Raw genomic sequence first — 17,736 nt, forward strand, 5'->3', positions numbered from 1 at the left:
ACCTAACCAGCACTCCAGCCACCCCTCACGTGCCCACACTTGAACGTGGTCCCCCCACCCCTCATTGCTTGTCCTCTGAAATAGGGGCTAGGACATCTACCTTGATAACGTAACTCAATTATGGTGTATTCTTTCCGATCCCTTATTTCTGCTGCCTGGGAGCACGTCTCAGGTAAACTATCTGCACTGCACACAAGTCTGTCTCAGACTCTGCTTTCTGGAAAACTCAAGTTAAAACATATAAATGTATACCAATGTATGTATTTTTACATATATATATGAATATACATTATATTCATATACATAATATAGAATCCCAGGCTAAGGAAATAAAAATAGGGACCTCCAAGTATATTCATCTCACCATGTATCATTTCAAAGGTCAGTAGACCTCCTGCATCTGCACTGTGTTTTTAAAGTGCATGAACTTGTCAGCTAAGGTTCATCCTTACCAAGCAATAATAAGGAAATAAACACTGCCCTGAGGGTCTGCAAATTCAGCTCAAGTGTCTATTACTTGCAAATACAGTGTATGGCTGTGGGCCTCAGCTGCTTGGGGGAGGACAAGCCTTCCCTGGGAACATACCTGCCATATTTAGAAGAACCCGCCAGGTAGTTGTCTGCCGTTCTCAGATCTCCTGTGGATTCTAAACTGCTTTCTTTAGCCCCTTCAGTCTCCAGACCTCCGAGCCTGCTAAGCTACGCTGTAAACTGCTAGCTAAGCTTCAAAATCACTGTATTAGTCCCGGAGAGTTAATGCATTTCAAAGTACTTAATTTTCTCCTAGGGAGTCATCTGCTCATTGGTAGGAAACAGATGACTAAGCAATCGTTATCAACCCCACCAGATAATTCTCACACAGGGGAGCAAATAATCCAGAGGACAACATGCACTCCAAAACTTACTTATTGTGAAATCAAGGAGGTAGGCGGCATTTCATTGACTGTTAGAGGACAAATCATGACATCACCGATCATGCTTTTATTAGTATCATATATTTTCCCTGAACATGATAGGATTTCTTTTCCGGATTTCATAGTAAGCATTTCAGGCAAAAGTCTTAATAGATTGAAATGTTGTTATTTGCCTTGACACATCACTTCATTTGAGTTTCTATAAATTAGGAAAAATATTATCTCAAACTACAATTACAAACACCTTGAGTCAAAGGAGTGCTTTTATCTTAACTAAAATACAAATCAGTACACCAATCGACATACATGTATTGAATATGTCCTATAGAGAAGGTGCTGTCCTAGGCATAGTTGAGTGTAGAAATGAGTGTCAGACATGATCCCTGACTTCATAGGTGTTAGAAAGCTATCATATTATTCATACTTTTAGTGTTAGACATGTTTAATAAAGAATTATATTAATAGCGGTTTAAGAATTTCAATTGCTAGAGCTAAGAATCATATTAAGAAAAATAGCAATTTTCCAGAAATCATTATTTAATACTTTTTAGAGTCTAAGACTTTTAGCCTTTTGCAAAATAGAAGTTTAAGTATGTTGTCTTCACAGTAAATTTAATATAGTAAAATTTTCATTCAAGTGACATTATTTCTATTTAAAGTTTTGATACAGTAATGCATGAAACCAAATTCCAACTTCTTAAGAAATGCCTCTTTTTGGATCATGGAAACATTTTCTATAAACCCTGTATTGGGGTCTCTATATCAGTAGATATAGAGTGATGTCAGATTCTTGGTCTACTCTTGAGACACCAAACACACATCCCATCTGGACATTGTCTTGAACTGAATCCTTAAACAAAATTAAGTGATACGTTTTAGTCAAACTCAGGTCTAGGTGCTGCCAGGCTAGAGGATGGGGGGCAGTCACTCCTCCAGAAGGCCCTGGCCCTCCTTAGGCCCAGCAGACGTCATTTTCTTTGTTTAAATTGAATTCGGCATTGTCCTTCCGGCTGCTGGACACCCACCAAATGGAGAGAACTCTAAAAGCAGAAATGCAGAATATATAGAAGTTAAGGGACATAAGCCAACAGTTTGGACCTAAGGTTTATTCAATGTGATTGTTCCTGAAACGTACAGAGCTTAGGTTTGAAAGACTGGAAGGTTTTGCTTGATGAGTTCTCCATGGTAAGCATCAATTTTAGCCCTCCGTTCAAGGGACAGCAAAGGAGGCAATTCCCTTATTCTAACAGCAGCCTCTTCACAGTTTCACATACCCCAGTGCTATGGGCCTGCCACCCACCTTTCACTTTATATCTGGATAAAGAGAGTACCCTTTAATAAAAGCTCTTTCTACATTCCTGGCCCCCAATCTGTGACACTTCATGTATAATCGCTGGGTGAGACCTCTATGCCACATGTTATAGATGTTCATAAGACAACATGGTGGGCTTCCCTGGTGGCGCAGTGGTTGAGAGTCCGCCTGCCGATGGAGGGGACATGGGTTCATGCCCCGGTCCGGGAAGATCCCACATGCCGTGGAGCAGCTGGGCCCGTGAGCGATGGCCGCTGAGCCTGCGCGTCCAGAGCCTGTGCTCCGCAACGGGAGAGGCCACGGCAGTGAGAGGCCCGCGTACCGAAAACAAAACAAAACAAAACAAACATGGTGTTGGCGGTGCGAACCACTATTACAGGGGACCTAAGATCACAATTTTCCATAAGGATCTTTTGTGGTTCCAGATGTTCTGATACGTTATGTTATGTCTTAGTTATGAACAAGGGGTGAACGTGTTGGGGGGTGAGGGGAGGTCGGTTGCTTGCAAAGAATATAGGGTTGACCAAAAAGTTTACTCGGTTTTTTCCTACGGAAAAACCCGAAAAATCTATTTGGCCAATCCAATACAAAGAGGTTGTTGAAGCTTAGGAGCTTGAATAAGAAAAGGAACCTGTTCTGTCAGCCCTGAGGGTTGGGGGAAGAGTGACGAAGGAGGAGGGCAATCCAATTTAGATCATCTGTTTATTTGTCATCAGTTTGAAAGAAAGGGCACCTCCCCAAGGGGATTCTTAGGACAGTTGACAGAATGAGTTGCAGAACTTCCATGGACTCTCTGAAATTGCAGTCACAATTTTGTGTGTATGAAGAGGTGTGTACTTTTCTAGAAAGGGGATCCATAGGTTTTGTGAGATTTTCTAAGAATCCATGTCCTTACCCCCAAAGGTAAAGCAGAGCAAAACCAATCAACCAAATAAAACCCCACTGTGTTGGCAAAAAATGTGCTTGCTTTTGGGAGAGAAGTGAAGTGGGTCTTCTTATGAATGCTCAGAATGGAATAGTAGTCCCCATTGCCAGCAACTGGACATGGCTGACCAATCACGGATCCTGGAAAGTTTTGTAATGTTTCCTTATTGTTTGGTTCTTATTGGGAGAGAGCTAAGATTAAATTGCTTTCTTCACACCGTTTGAGGTAAAATAAAACACTGTTACAAAAGTAAAAAATTTTACAAAAGTAAAATCACGGGGATGCTAGCCTTTGAGTTTTGCTCTTGTGGCAAGTATATTCCTTTGGGGGAGCTGGTTTCCAGTCCTGTGATTTCCCTGCACTTGACAACAGAGTGTCTGGAACATGCCCTGGCAACCCATCCCCCTCCTACAAGAGCTTGGTAATTGGAAGGTCATTTCCTGTATTTTTTGATCACCTGCTTTCACAACTTGGTAACATAAGTCCAATAATTAAATAATTTTAATTGACCTTTCTAAAATAGAAACTGTGAAATGAAATGCCCTTTGAGATGAGAATTCTCTCAGACTTGTATTTTTTACAAACTGAGGTAACATTTCTTTGAAAAATGTTCTTAGTGGGGTCAAAACAGTAATAGGATGTATGTTTTTAAAAAAAGCATAGGGGCTTCCCTGGTGGTGCAGTGGTTCAGAATCTGCCTGCCAATGCAGGGGACACGGGTTCGAGCCCTGGTCCGGGAAGATCCCACATGCCGTGGAGGAACTAGGCCCGTGAGCCACAACTACTGAGCCTGCGCATCTGGAGCCTGTGCTCCGCAACAAGAGAGGCAGCGATAGTGAGAGGCCCGCGCACCGCGATGAAGAGTGGCCCCCACTTGCCACAACTAGAGAAAGCCCTCGCACAGAAACGAAGACCCAACACAGCCAAAAATAAATATAAAAATAAATAAATAAATAAATAAAGCCCTAAAGAAGAAATACATGGTGAATATCTTCAAAAATTTTTTTAAAAATTAAAAAAATTAAAATTAAAATTAAAAAAAGTATAATAAATACAACTAATAGAATTCCTAGCTAGGAAGAAAGTGCTGGGAAAAATCCTGCCTAAGGATTTGGTCAAAATGACTGATCTCCAGAGTTAGGTGTCACATGGTTTTGACAAGTGACATCCTTCTAATGTGAAAAGGCATTCCTGTGTCTTCTTGCTGGTGGGAAAATGGTTAGATGCTGAGTCAGTCGTGGACAAAATTGTGACATCTATCTCAGAGGATCAGAAACTAGTATTTGGTGCCTGTAAATCCTGGCTTCAGTCTTCATTTTGCCAACAAAACTGTACTCAGCGGAAAACCTTTGTGAAGGGTGTTTTGATTTCCCCTTCATCGTCAGATTTTGAGAGCTCTTTATCACTGTTGCTTGTACTCAAAATAGAAGTGCAAAAGAAATCAAGGCAAAGTGCTGAAATGTGCATATTTGTGAGTAATATAATATTTTCTGTGTCATTTATACACTTACAGAATTTCTACTGAAATGTCACCCAAGAGTTTTATGTATCCCTCCATATATTAGCCCTTAATAATCAAGAGTAAATCATAGCACAAAGTGCTATGTGAATAGCCCTGAGATTTCAATGCTTCATTTCTCAGCTTCACCCTCAGTTTAAATAACACCTTTTTATCCAGAGTTTTCAAAGGGACTTCCAAACATTTGGAATTAAACGGAACTTTCCCTTGTTTCCTAGCACAGTGGTCCTCAAAGTGAGGCATCAACAGCACCCAGAACTTGTCAGAAATAGAAATTCTCAAGCCCCTCCCCAGATATACTCATCAAGAACTCTAGGGCTAGGGCCCAGGATTCCATGTTCTAACAAGCCCCCCGTCCCAGGTAATTCTGATGCTCACACCAGTTTGAGGGCCATTGGTCTAAGAGAACAGAACTATAGCAACACAGAGGAGTTAAATGATTGAGATATCCAATGGTCAGAGGTCAGAAAAGGTCATGGCCTTTTCATTTATGTTCACTGTTTCTACTGTGGGTTCATTTCCTTTGTGCCATTGCTTTCCAAATGGACTAAGGGTTCTGACTTGCCTCCAAAACTCATGGTTCACTTTTGGACCCAGAGACATGCCTTTCTAGGGAAACAAGCCCAACATGAAGGCCATGTCTATTTTTCCCTGGGAAAAGGGTTAAAATTGGTAAATTCATTGAGGAGCTCCTAACACTAAGTGGTGGAAATGCTACTATTAGGTCCTGGTCTTGTGATAATGGGGCACATAGAATTGACCTGGAATTAAGGGAGTATCTTCTCAGTCTGCAGAGATCATCTGTTAAGATGAGTCTAAGTGAGGAAATCAGTCAGCTCATCCCCAGTAATGAAAACCAAAGAGTTAGAGTTTATATCAAATTTGAAAGTCATGCTACTCAAAATTCTGAAAACACTTACCTGTCTTGGCAATGGGTCTAGAAGACTACAGTCATAATAATACAATATTAAAATAATAAATATTTGAATCTCCAACAGAGCCAGCCACCTGAAAGAAAAAGAAAGTAAAATTGGTGCTTGGTTGTAAAAGATGCATAAATATCTACCAATAAAGAATATCTATAAATTACACATATTTCACAGCAAATGTGCTCTTCTTTGCAATATAAACTTGTATTATTAAAAGGATAGAGTAAAGAAGGGTAGTTGGGATGATCACATTGCTTTAAAATGTATGTAAAATGCTTAGCCAGTGGAAGCACTTAATGAATGAGATCCCAGGTCTCTCTCCTAAGTTTTATATCTGTCCTAATATGGTAACCGGTAGCTACACGTGGCTGTTACTTAAATAAATTTAAATTTATCAAAATAAAAAATTTCAGTTCCTCAGTTTCACTAACCACATTTTAAGCACTCAATGGCCATAAGTGGTTACCGGCCACCATACTGAACAGTACATATTTAGAACTTTTCTATGATCACAGAAATCTCCATTGGACAGTCCTGTCTGATCTAGACCCTTATTGCCCACTGGAAGTTACTGCCTAAATATCTGTAGGCACCTATAATTCCCCATAGCTACCAAATTTTTTCCTTTTGTAATCCTGCACTCAGTCTCCAAGTTTTTTGATCATATACCTCTCATAATAAAATGTTTGAGCATACTCTACAATATATTGATAATCATTTATTTACAGATTGTATAGCATACAACCATATTAGTTTATTGTCGACTTTGTAGACACATATACATAGACATTTAAAAACCGAGAAAAGTGTAAATGGAATTCTGCTACATCTCCTGGCATCCCAGTGGGTTGTTTTGAGCTCTCCTTAGGGAAGGCAAACCATTTTAGGGGGAGTGGCCCCTAATAAGTATGATTAGTCCAACATCAGAAAACTGTTCATCATCACAGACCCAATCCTCTCCATTCCCCTTCCTGTCCACTTAGGCACTGAGGTGTTTTATCTTCCAAATGTTTCCCCAGTCCCTCTCCTTATCCCCTATCTCCAGTCCCTCCACTGCTCCCCAGTGTAGGTCTTCATCATCTATTTATGTCCTGGATTCCTGAATCACCTGGGCTTCCAGATTGGTTGCTTTATTTCCGGTGTCACTTCTCTCCACTCTATCCTTCACTCTCCCACTAGAGTAAACTCTCTAAAACAGAAATCTATCACTGTTTCCTCATTTTACACACATGCATACATACACACACATACCACCTGTCAATGCTTCTCATTTCCTTCCAAATGCCACAGGGAACACCGCCAGCCCTTGAAGATCTGCTCTCTCCCTATTTCTCCAGACTCCTCTCCCCCATAGCTCCTCCTTGAAACCCGTGCTCTTGCCACACTGCATACTTGAGTTCCCTGAATGCCGATGTTCTCTGTTGCAAGCCCTTCCCCTGCCTGAGGCTCAGTTTCCACTGGAGGCATTCCCTGGTCTCTTGCTTCTGGGCTGAGGTGTCCTTCCTCTCCATTCCACGGTTCCCAGTGCACATTTCAGCCTTTGTATCTATTGCACTGAACTGTGATGGCTTATTGGCCATCCCTCTCCTGGGGTTATATTGTTGGGCCTTAACACAGTGCAGAGGGCTCTGCTGGTGCCTACTAATGTTGGCTGAATAGATGAATAGATGATGGAAGGTGATGCCTCCATAAAGCAGATTCAATTTCCTTAACCTTTCCATCCTTTTCTATGTTTCTGTGGCACTTTTAACATCCCTCAACTAACACACTTATCCTACAAGCCCACTCTATTACAGTTAATTGTTTTCATGCCTTTCTCCCCTTATAGACTACCATCTTCACAAAAGCAGGAACCATGTCTTATTTATCATTGAATCCTCAGTGTTTGTTGATTGCATGAATGAATGAATGAATATGAATGATCTGCTATTCATATCAGATAATTAGATTTGTTTCCCGCTGGTATTCTTGAAACATCTTGCCTATATTTTATTTCAAATGAAATCTGGACCACTCCAGGTGTTGTTAGGACCTACTTGGATACCAGATCAATTCTTCACGAAGATTTGTGATGTAAATTTAATCCTACCTACTTAGAAATGCTAAAGATAATTCATTCCAGCTGAGTGTCAATGTCTATGAAATACAACATCCCAATCTTTATTGATTCAGATCAAAGTTAGCAGCGATTCTAATAAAAAGCAATTTTGCTAATTTGCAGGTTCAGAATCCCTCACAACTAAGTTTCTGTCAAACTTCTAACAAATTAGGATGTCCACTTCTGGCCATGATGGTTGTCCTTGGGACTTGATCTTTTCAAAGCAGCCCGTGATGGGCACACCATGTCCAATTTCCTTAAGATATATCCAAATGTTTGTTCTTCAGATTCTCTACAGAATGACTGACTATCACCTTAACCTTATGGGCACATTAAAGACTTCATTTTGTTCTGGGAGACAAGCCATTAGACAATTTTAAACAAATCTGACTTAAGTTTTAAAAGGATCATTTGGCTGCTACATTGAGAATAAACTATAATGTGCTGCTAGAAGACTGATTAGGAAGCCATTATAATCTTCCAGGCAATGGAAAGTGGTGACTTGGACCAGGATGATGGAAGAGTCATGGTTAGCATCTGTATATAGTTTGTAGGATGGCTGATGGTTTGCATGACAAATGTGGAGAACATAAAGAGTCAAGGACGACTCCAAGTTTTTGGCCTGAGGAAACACAAGGATATAGCAGTGGGGAAGGCCGAAGGAAGAGCACTTGCGGAGCTCACTTTTGGACCTGTTCAGTGCAGCCTGCTATAGACCAGTGCCTTGGAGACATCCAGTGGAGATGTTGAGTGGAGGTTGGGGATGAGCCTGGTGTTTGGGTGGGGATTCAGTCAGGGCTGGAGGTACAAGAGATATAAATACAGAGTCATCACTATTCAGACAATTATTTAAAGCCAAGGGATAGGATGAAGTCACGTAGGGAACAAGTTTAATAGAAAAAAATAAGAAATCTGAGGAGAGAGCCCTGGGGCAGTCCAAAATTTGGAGGTTAGAAATGTGAGGAAGGGGCTTCCCTGGTGGTGCAGTGGTTGAGAATCTGCCTGTCAATGCAGGGGACTCGGGTTCGAGCCCTGGTCTGGGAAGATCCCACATGCCACAGAGCAACTAGGCCCGTGAGTCACAACTACTGAGCCTGCGCGTCTGGAGCCTGTGCTCCGCAACGAGAGGCCGCAACAGTGAGAGGCCCATGCACCGCGATGAAGAGTGGCCCCCGCTTGCCGCAACTAGAGAAAGCCCTCGCACAGAAACGAAGACTCAACACAGCCAAAAATAAATAAAATAAAGATTAAAAAAAAAAAAAAGAATGTCTGATAGGAATTTCCTCAAATTCAAAAAAAAAAAGAAATGTGAGGAAGATGAGCAAGGGAGCCTGAGAAGAAGTAGCCAAAGGGGTAGGATAATGAAAAGAGAGTGATTATCTCCAAAGCCCTGTGAAGAAAACGTTTCATGGAGGCCGTGAATTCCGTATCTAACGGGAAAGGTGGCAACGAGTACCCACGTGTAGAATGAAACATTAACATTCCCTCTTGCATAAAACAGCCAACCCTTCTCAGGCCTTAGCACCCTTCCTAGAAGTAAATTAGATGAGCTCACTAAACTGATATTTTGTGTTTGGTAGAATAAGCAGTGACTTCCCGACATTCAGCGGTTACCTGGCAGCACTAGAAAAATGCTTGCTAATTTTGCATGTGGAAATTATAAAACAGTTTTTGGATAAAGGTTCTCCTTTATCTAAACAAATCCTGTTTTCTTAGAACTCTGTTTTCAGCCCTTCTCTAACTTTAGCTTGCCATGACGGGAGCGCTTCTCTGAACTCAGCCCCCTGGGGAAAGGGTGCCTGGCATCCTTCCTCTTCAGTCCCTGGAGGAGAGGCACTGCGGCAATAAGTACAAGGGTCCATTTGGCAGGGTAGGTGGGGCTATTCCAGGGAAGAAGTCCCTCCAGTCAGAGGGTAACCAAGGCACAGGCTTGGAAGGGGCCCTGGAATGCCTAGGGGCCTGCAAGTGGTCTACTCCCTGTAGAAGGTGAGGCGATGAGAAATGGAGTGGACCGAGCAGGAAGAAACGAGGAACTGGCTCACCCAGGGGCTTGAATGTGTCATGTGACAGTGTTGAGACTTTGACCCTAAAAATACAACAGACCTTGTGAATAAATTGTACTGAAAAATTATACTTATATGTGAAAATGAAGGTTCTTTAAACATTATTATACATAAGAGGCCCTCAATGAATATTTCCTCTATCACGCAAATAAGTCATGTAAACAAGAAATAGTTCATAAGCTATTTAAGAGCACAAGTTGAACTATTTTAGAAACATTATGCATGTTTTGATTAGAAATAGAGCTAATGTTTATCAGTTCACTAAAATAGTTTTCCACTAGAACCTGTAAGCATTTCCTTAACTAACTTTAGTCCCTGTGATGTTCTTAAAAATCATAAAACTGAATTTCCTTTAAGGTAAAACTATAGTTCAGGCTTTTGACCAACTAATACTGTGTGCATTGTGAGGCTTTAGTATTTTTCTTCTTTTTTTTTTTGAGGGTTAAGTTAGTTCAGTTAGTAAATTAGTATTGGTTATTGAAATTGTATAAAAATTAATATTACATTTACTATCATTTCTAAACATTTTGATATTCTGGTTAAAATAAAAGTAAGATGAGTTAATAATACAGATCATAAAGTAATATGTGCTAAAACTCTTATTTTCTCCAAATCCAAATATTTGGATATTCTAGCAGAATTACCTAAATTATCCACTAAATAAAGTTAACTTTTTTGCAATGGCAAAAAATAAATTGTGCTTTCAAGTCTTCACCATGTTACTGAATTTTGTTCAATGTCTAAAACATCAGGGACTAACACATACATACCTGTGACATTAAAAGCTCCGTTACTCCAAAGAAAATGAGCCTCATAAATCCGTATTTTTACAAAAGCTCCTCAGAAGCAAGCTGAGCTATGTTCATGCTAGGAATGTTTTCTTAGTACTTCTAATGTCAAAACAGTGAAAATAATGAGGCATATTATTTATAATATGTATTTTTTACACTTACAAGAACATTACACATCTACAAATAAAGCTCATTAAAATATAAACATGTTGAAAATTCCTTAAATACTGAGTACTTGTGTGTTTTCCCCCTTTGTAAATAAATGTTCAAGCTACACAGAACACAAAGTCCTACAAAACCTGGACTCTACCCTCACATTGCTAGTAATGCACATGGAGAGATGGGAAAGGTAACAATGTAAGATAAATGTAGAAACAGAAGGGCTATGGAGATTTGGGGTCTGGAGCAAGCACTGTAATCCAGAGTTGACCAACTCTATGTGGAGGTGACACCTGAGCTAGACCTGGATGGAAGGACAGGCTTCAATAAGTAGACATGTTGAATGGGGGCATTCCAGACCCAGTATAGAGTGAGTGTGAGGGGAGGAATGGGCATGGTAGTCAGGGGACAACTGGTAGACCCTCTGGGGTGGGCGTTCCCAGATGTTCAGAAAGATATATTTGTGTCAGATTTTTGGAGAGTCTGGAGTTCTAGGCTGAGGAGTTTGGCTGGCAGGCAGTGGTGCCAGAGTCTTCACAAGAAAGTGACAATTCGAGCTAATTATTTAAGGAAAATTCATGGGTATGTAGTGAGTAAGATGGATTGAAAGAAGAGATAATACAGCTGGGGGAAGGGTAAGAAAATGATGACATCACCTGGGGCAGGACGACCTGGTTTAGGAGGTGGGAGTAGACATGGCAGGCTGAGAAGAGGGAGGAGCAAAGGGGGCTCCAGAAGCCCAGGCCTAGGAGATCAGTGAGACATGGAAGAGAAACCGAGAGTACAGGAGGAATGCTAGGGTTAGCGGTAAGGAAGGATTTTCATTTTAGATGTCTGGATTTTGAGACTGAATCCCTCTTCCCCTTTTTAAAAGAAAATCTCTCTCTTTCTTTCCTACTAGACGTCATCGAGGGCAGTGCCAGCATGGGCTGGAAAACTGCCACTGTTACCAGGAGCAGGGGCTCTGAAGTATATTCCTAGTTGCTACCAGCTGCAGCTTATGAAAATAGAATGGTCTTGCCCTGGAATTCAGAGAAGGCAGCATACAGACATACTTTCACAGGCATCCTTCATTGAAGCATGGCTATTCAAGTTAAAGGGGAAGTACTTTTCCCACAACCTCACCCCCTTTAAGAAATCTTATAGGAAAATAAAAACCTATAAGACAGGAGGCAAAATAATCTCGACCAGTGTTTCTCACGCTTTAGCATGCATCAGAATCACATGGAAAAGCTTGTTCAAACGCAAGTTGCTTGGCCGACCCCCAGAGTTTCTGACTTAGTAGTTCTGGGGAAGGTCAGCCCCATTTGCATTTTTTACAAGTTTCCATGTAATGTTATCACTGGTGGTCTGGGGATCATACTTGAGAATCACTGATCTAGAGGCACTTGACAAGCAGAAAGGGAAAAAATATGTTAAAAGATGTAGTTTATCAAACTTTTAGTTTTAGCACACAAAATTAAAATTAGCGAGAATACCTCAGCTACACAGGAAACATTATGGCTGGGGCACCAAACGTTTGATTGGGAATGATGGTGTGGGCAAAATCTGGAAGAGTGAGCAGAGAGATGATGGTCCTAAATATGGGGAAGCAAATCCAAAATAAAATGAGAACAGGATTAGGGTAAACTGGAAGAGCAGGAAAAGAAGAAAAGATGTGAGAAAGAGAAGAGAAGGGAATGGGACATATTTAGAAGGAGGAAAAGTTGGAGAGAAAGCAGTTGAGGAAGCAAAGAGGAAAGGTCTGGAGGACCTCGGGGCTTCTTGACTTGAGATGCAGTTTTCTGTTTCACTGGGAAGATGAGAATCATGTCCTAGTGGGAGTACTGTCTCTGAGGTCACTGCTTTTCAGGGTGGCAGGCAGGATTATTTTAACGGTGATCCTACTAGAAGAAAAACTCCCCTATGTATGAACTATGAGCTAGACACTGGATACCTCTTTCTAAAGCTTCTTATTCAAGAAAAGGGCAAAGGAACATTACTGCCTTCATTAAGATGAATTACCCACTAAATAGAATTGATCTTGTGCTATATCTTAAATTCCAGACCCTCCAGGAGGAAAAATTTAAGAAGTGACATTTGTTTTTGTTTACTTTGGTGATATACCCAGGGTAAATGAAACTCCCCCCCCCCACCCTTACAAAGCCCAAGCTATTTAGAAAGCTATTAACTGATGTGGTTAGTATATGTTAATACAATATTTCATGGAGTTCAACAGATCTTGAAAGAAAGCTTTTGCATTTAAGGAAATTATATATTACTTAGGACGCTTTTGGTTGCAAGTGACAGAAAACCCCATTAGACTGGTTTCGGTATTGAAGGGACTGTATCGATTTATGTACCTGAAAAACCTAGAGCTGGTGCTGGCCTCAGGCAGAGATCACTCCAACGGCTCAACGATGTTACCATGAAGCCAGTTCGCCTCTGCTGCTCTGCTCTATGGTACCAACTTCATCCTGCTTTTATAGTCTCAAAATAGCTGCCGACAGTTTCTGGGGCCAAGTGCTTCATTATTCACATCCTACAGGGAATGATTATTTCTGACCCAGAAGTCTCAACAGAAACTTTCACTTGGTAGTTAATTGTACTGCTTAAAACACAAGGCAAGACTAAAATCAATCACTATGGGAAGGGAGGGAGGGCACAGGGATGGGATGTGAGAATTGACTTAGGGAACAGTGCCTCATTCCTATTCCTGGGGGCGGAATAGGACCTCAGCATCCCACGAATCTCCAAATGAAAATTAGGGCAATTAGCAAGGAAGAAGAAGACAGTAACGATGGAGAGATAATAACCCATGGGCAATTGTGATATAGCACAGTTTTAATGCCAGTCCTCTTTTTCTAGGAGCTGAAACTTCTTTCTGAAAAACAAAGAGACCAAACTTATCAAAGAGCAGTAACTCAGTCTGATGAGGGGAGAAAGCCCATGAAAAACAAACCAAAAAAAAGTGGTGGGGAGATACCTAGCCCAAAGTGCCCTTTTTTTCTCTCCAACGGCTACAAATCCTGTGCAGGTGTCCTGTGCACGACTGAGAGGCTAGTGATCTATTTGGTAAATAAAGGAAAAGAGGGTCCTTTCTGGCATTTTTGGAGCAGAAATGAACATGTTTTATTTTACAAGCACTTTGGCCTAAGTATCAAAAATCACTCTGGTTTGCAAGGCAGATGTAGAGAACAAACGTTATGGACACCAAAGGGGGAAAGTAGGGGTGGGGGGGTGATGGTGGTCGGATGAATTGGGAGACTGGGATTGACATATATACACGAATATGTATAAAACAGATAACTAACAAGAACCTGCTGTATAAAAAATAAATTTAAAAAAATCACTCTGGAATTTGCTGCTTCTGTTCTTGACAGACTTAAATCTTAGCCTCATCATGAAGTGTCAGAATGAGATGGCTGGGAAAGTAATGACTGCGGTTTCACCAATGGTTTCTGGGCTCCTTTGAGTGAGTCACTGCCCCTCAGTAAAGCAGAAAGGAGAGAGAAGCATGGCTAGAAGTTAATAAAAGGATCTGGCAGCCTCGCCCAGTCTTGGAGTGAACTACATCCGTTCTTCCCACTCTCGACCCTTTTCACATCCCCTCCAGGACATGTGCATGGCCATAGTGAAAATGTTAGGGCAATATTATATTAGTAAATCCAGTTCATTCCGTTCCATTTACCAACTGGAGTTGAGGGGATGCATTTGTTTATGTAACAAATTCCTCAGAATGAACTAAATTTGCAACTTCTCATGAAATCCAGAGGGATTGGTGTTGCTCACTGCTCAAGAGCAATCAGCTACCTCTAAGTATAGTGCTTCTCAAATACAAGATTGTGCAAAGATATTGTACTGAATAAGGCACAATTATTAAAATTACATTATCATTAATATAATAAACATATAGAAACTACTGTACTCAGAGCTTCACAAACCCTAAATATAGAGTTGCCTTGCTACCACTAACATATAGTAGGTACATTACATTCCTGTGAGCACTTAATTTTTTTCTACCCTCAACGTTTGATACCACTGCCTTTCAGGAAGGTATGCTTTCTTTTGTGCTGTTTACTAATTATTTTCATCTAGTCCATAAAGCCTTTTCCAGTGCCCTTTCCTCTGAGTTCCTATGGCAATTATGATATAGATGAGTCCTCTGGCATTTCTCAAGTGCCATCTCATGCTATTAAGTAGAGCTTGTCTTTCATGTTGCTATGTCTCATCTCTCCAACTGCATTATAAGCAATCCAGGAATGTTATGTGTCTTTGAATCTCCCTAGTGTTTAATAAGGTGTTTTGAGTTAAATTATAAGCTCCTTGAGGGAAGGGGCTTCATCCATTATTTTGTTTTCCAAGGTAACTCCTAGAGCTCTACCCTGACATATAGCATACAATTGATAAATATTTATTGAATGAAGGAAATCATATTAATACTAGGTGCTCAAGAGATATTTGGTGGGTTGAATAATAGTCCTACTAACCTACTATCAGCTGGACCTATGTTTGAATTAATTTTCCAACAGCAATGTGATTTTCATTAGTAATTCAAGATAAGTCCATGACTTTATGACCTTGTACTGCCCTAGGATACATGAAGAACCCAAACACACAAAAAAGTAGAAATCACAGTTTTCATCCCGGAGGAATCCATGCTTCATTTCCATGTCTCAAGTACTGCAGCCTTCCTCTTATCACACCCTTTTCTTATCCAAGCATGCCTTTGTAAGGGCGTTATCTTGCCGAAGATTAGGGCTATTGTTTTACACTGGAATTTAACCCATATCAGTTAGCACAATGATACAGCCAACTGGGATCCTCTTGCAGGGATGGGAACCAAGGAAAATCAGGGCTATTGGCTTTGGTGTGCATTCCAGGGGGTGGGGATGGCAAGCACATCCCTTTCTGCTAAGATCATCAACTCTCAGAGACACCCACTGGAAATCCCCTGTCCTATTCCTCCATCGACATTCACAGTTAAGAGGAAAATGTCCACTCTTCATTTCGCATACTACCATGGCTGGTAAAGTCTAGTAGTTCATGTGCTTTCTCCTGTTTGTTTTTCTGCAAAATCACTAGACTTCTCCAGCAGTAGATTTACTGGGAAGGGGTCCCTTCCACTACAGGGAAGTGCCTAGCAAGGGATTCACCCTCCATATATATTTTCTGAACTCCTATCATTCTGAGGAGGAACACTAGTTCTTCCATTCTGCTTTTTGGTTGGGAGCTGATGGCAGCACTGAGTTCTTATTTAGTGTTCACTTGGGAGAGGGGCTCTCAGACTGCCTCAGTGGCCTGAACACCAAGGGGCGACAGCTGCAAGGCCACAAGACTGTTTTCTTGACAAACTTTGATTGTCAGCTACTTCCCGGGCAACTTTCTCTGACTCACTGAGTATTTGGTACATGAGAAAATAAATTGGCTCGAGGTACACAAACTAAGAATGGGTGCAATTTTCTAGGGATTATACTAAGGGTTTGTGGGATTAACTTTCTAGTGCAAAGATCTATCTTGGCATATGTTGTCCAAATGAAGTCATTTACCTTCTTGAACAATTTTCTGTTTTGTCTGTTTTTTTAAAAAAAAATGTTTCATGAGTTGGCTGTTCAAAATAAGTAACAGGAAAATTATGGACTATTAAAAATAGAAGCTTAATAGAAAACTAGATTAAGTAGGTTTTTAAAAATTAAGTCATATTTATTCAACATTCATATTTAACCTGTAGATTTTGGTTATATGATATATGTTTTGCTGTACTTCACACTCAAAAGTTTTCAAAGGAAAACTTAATCACTTCACACTCAAAAGTTTTCAAAGGAAAACTTAATATCTTGTCCCCAAAATTGCTCCTGTTCCTAATTTCTCTATTTCTACCATCTCTTCCAGCCACCTAGATTCAAAGCTACAGCATTCCTCAAATCCTCCCTCTCGCCTGGTCACTGTTTCTAATCATCTTCCAAATCTGGTAGATTGCACCACTTCATGTCTCTCACATGGAATGTCAGCATGCCCCACTCTAGTCTGCTCTACCCAAAACTTTTTTATACTTCATTAGTGCTTTGTGAGCTGTGTACCTAGGTATTAAAGGGCCTTCCCGGTTGGGCCAATGTCCCTTTTCAGTCTGTCTTCTTGCTACTACTTGTAGCCTGGTCTCAATAACAGTAAAACCATAACCCCTAACATACATATCCCTGTACTAAATGACCCCTCGATCACTGTTCCCTCAGTCTGGAAGTTCATCCAACCCTTCAAAAGCCACTCTCCCAAGAAAATCATCTAAGATCACCCTGACCAGATACACCCTCTCTCTTGAATCCCCACAGTGTGATGCTTGGCCAGCTCTCACCCTGCGTTCCTTGCAGTTATTTATGAACTCGATATGGTATCTTCCTCGCCTTCTCCCAGACATCATCTCCTGAGGGCTGAGAACATGTCTTACTCTTGCCCAAAGCTTCTGCAGTACCCAGGACACTGCCTTACATATAGTATAAGCTTGGTACATTGAAAAATGTATAGTTTCTGTATAAATAATATACTATTGATTGAGGTGAAATATCATGGTCCCCTCTTTTGTACCCATTACTGTCAAACTCAAGCAAATGTCTGTCAGCCTCAAAAGATATCACAGTAATGTCATAATAGCCCCTCTTAGAAACCATAGTCATCAGTTAATCCTTGACCATTGGCCCATACTACATGCTTCATTGCAAAGCATTTCAGTTCTTGGTCTAAAATACTTCTAGCTCAGTTTCAAAGATGCTTATAGTAAACTCTTTAGTTACAACTGGGAATATATATAAATGGACCTGAAAAAAAGTAATATCTAACATTTTTAGAAGACCTACTCTTACAACATTGATATTGGTGACAAAAATAATAAATGTATTATTGGTTTAAGAACTGCTTTTCTGGGCTTCCCTGGTGGCGCAGTGGTTAGGAATCTGCCTGCCAATGAGGGACACGTGTTCCATCCCTGCCCGGGAAGATGCCACATGTTGCGGAGCAACTAAGCCCATGTGCCACAACTACTGAGCCTGCACT

At 40.8% G+C, this 17,736-nt stretch overlaps 1 protein-coding gene across 3 annotated transcripts in view; it reads right to left on the reverse strand.

Moving 5' to 3' along the window:
• Positions 1-323: 323 nt before the first annotated feature.
• Positions 324-17,736, reverse strand: part of CYP39A1 (cytochrome P450 family 39 subfamily A member 1) — a 67,474-nt gene continuing 50,061 nt past the window's right edge. For 2 of the 3 annotated variants that reach the window (XM_082639515.1, XM_082639514.1), the window contains exons 11-12: positions 5,591-5,678; positions 324-1,954 (exon numbers count right to left, since the gene is read on the reverse strand). In XM_082639515.1, the coding sequence (XP_082495641.1) occupies positions 1,883-1,954; positions 5,591-5,678 (160 nt within the window). In that variant the 3' untranslated portion in view covers positions 324-1,882. Of the gene's footprint in view, positions 1,955-5,590; positions 5,679-13,186; positions 13,232-17,736 lie in introns of those variants that run through there. The other variant, XM_082639516.1, reaches the window with a different exon arrangement.

This window comes from Mesoplodon mirus (genome assembly GCF_964341445.2).
Source record: "Mesoplodon mirus genome assembly, chromosome: 12".
Classification (NCBI taxonomy): domain Eukaryota; kingdom Metazoa; phylum Chordata; class Mammalia; order Artiodactyla; family Ziphiidae; genus Mesoplodon; species Mesoplodon mirus.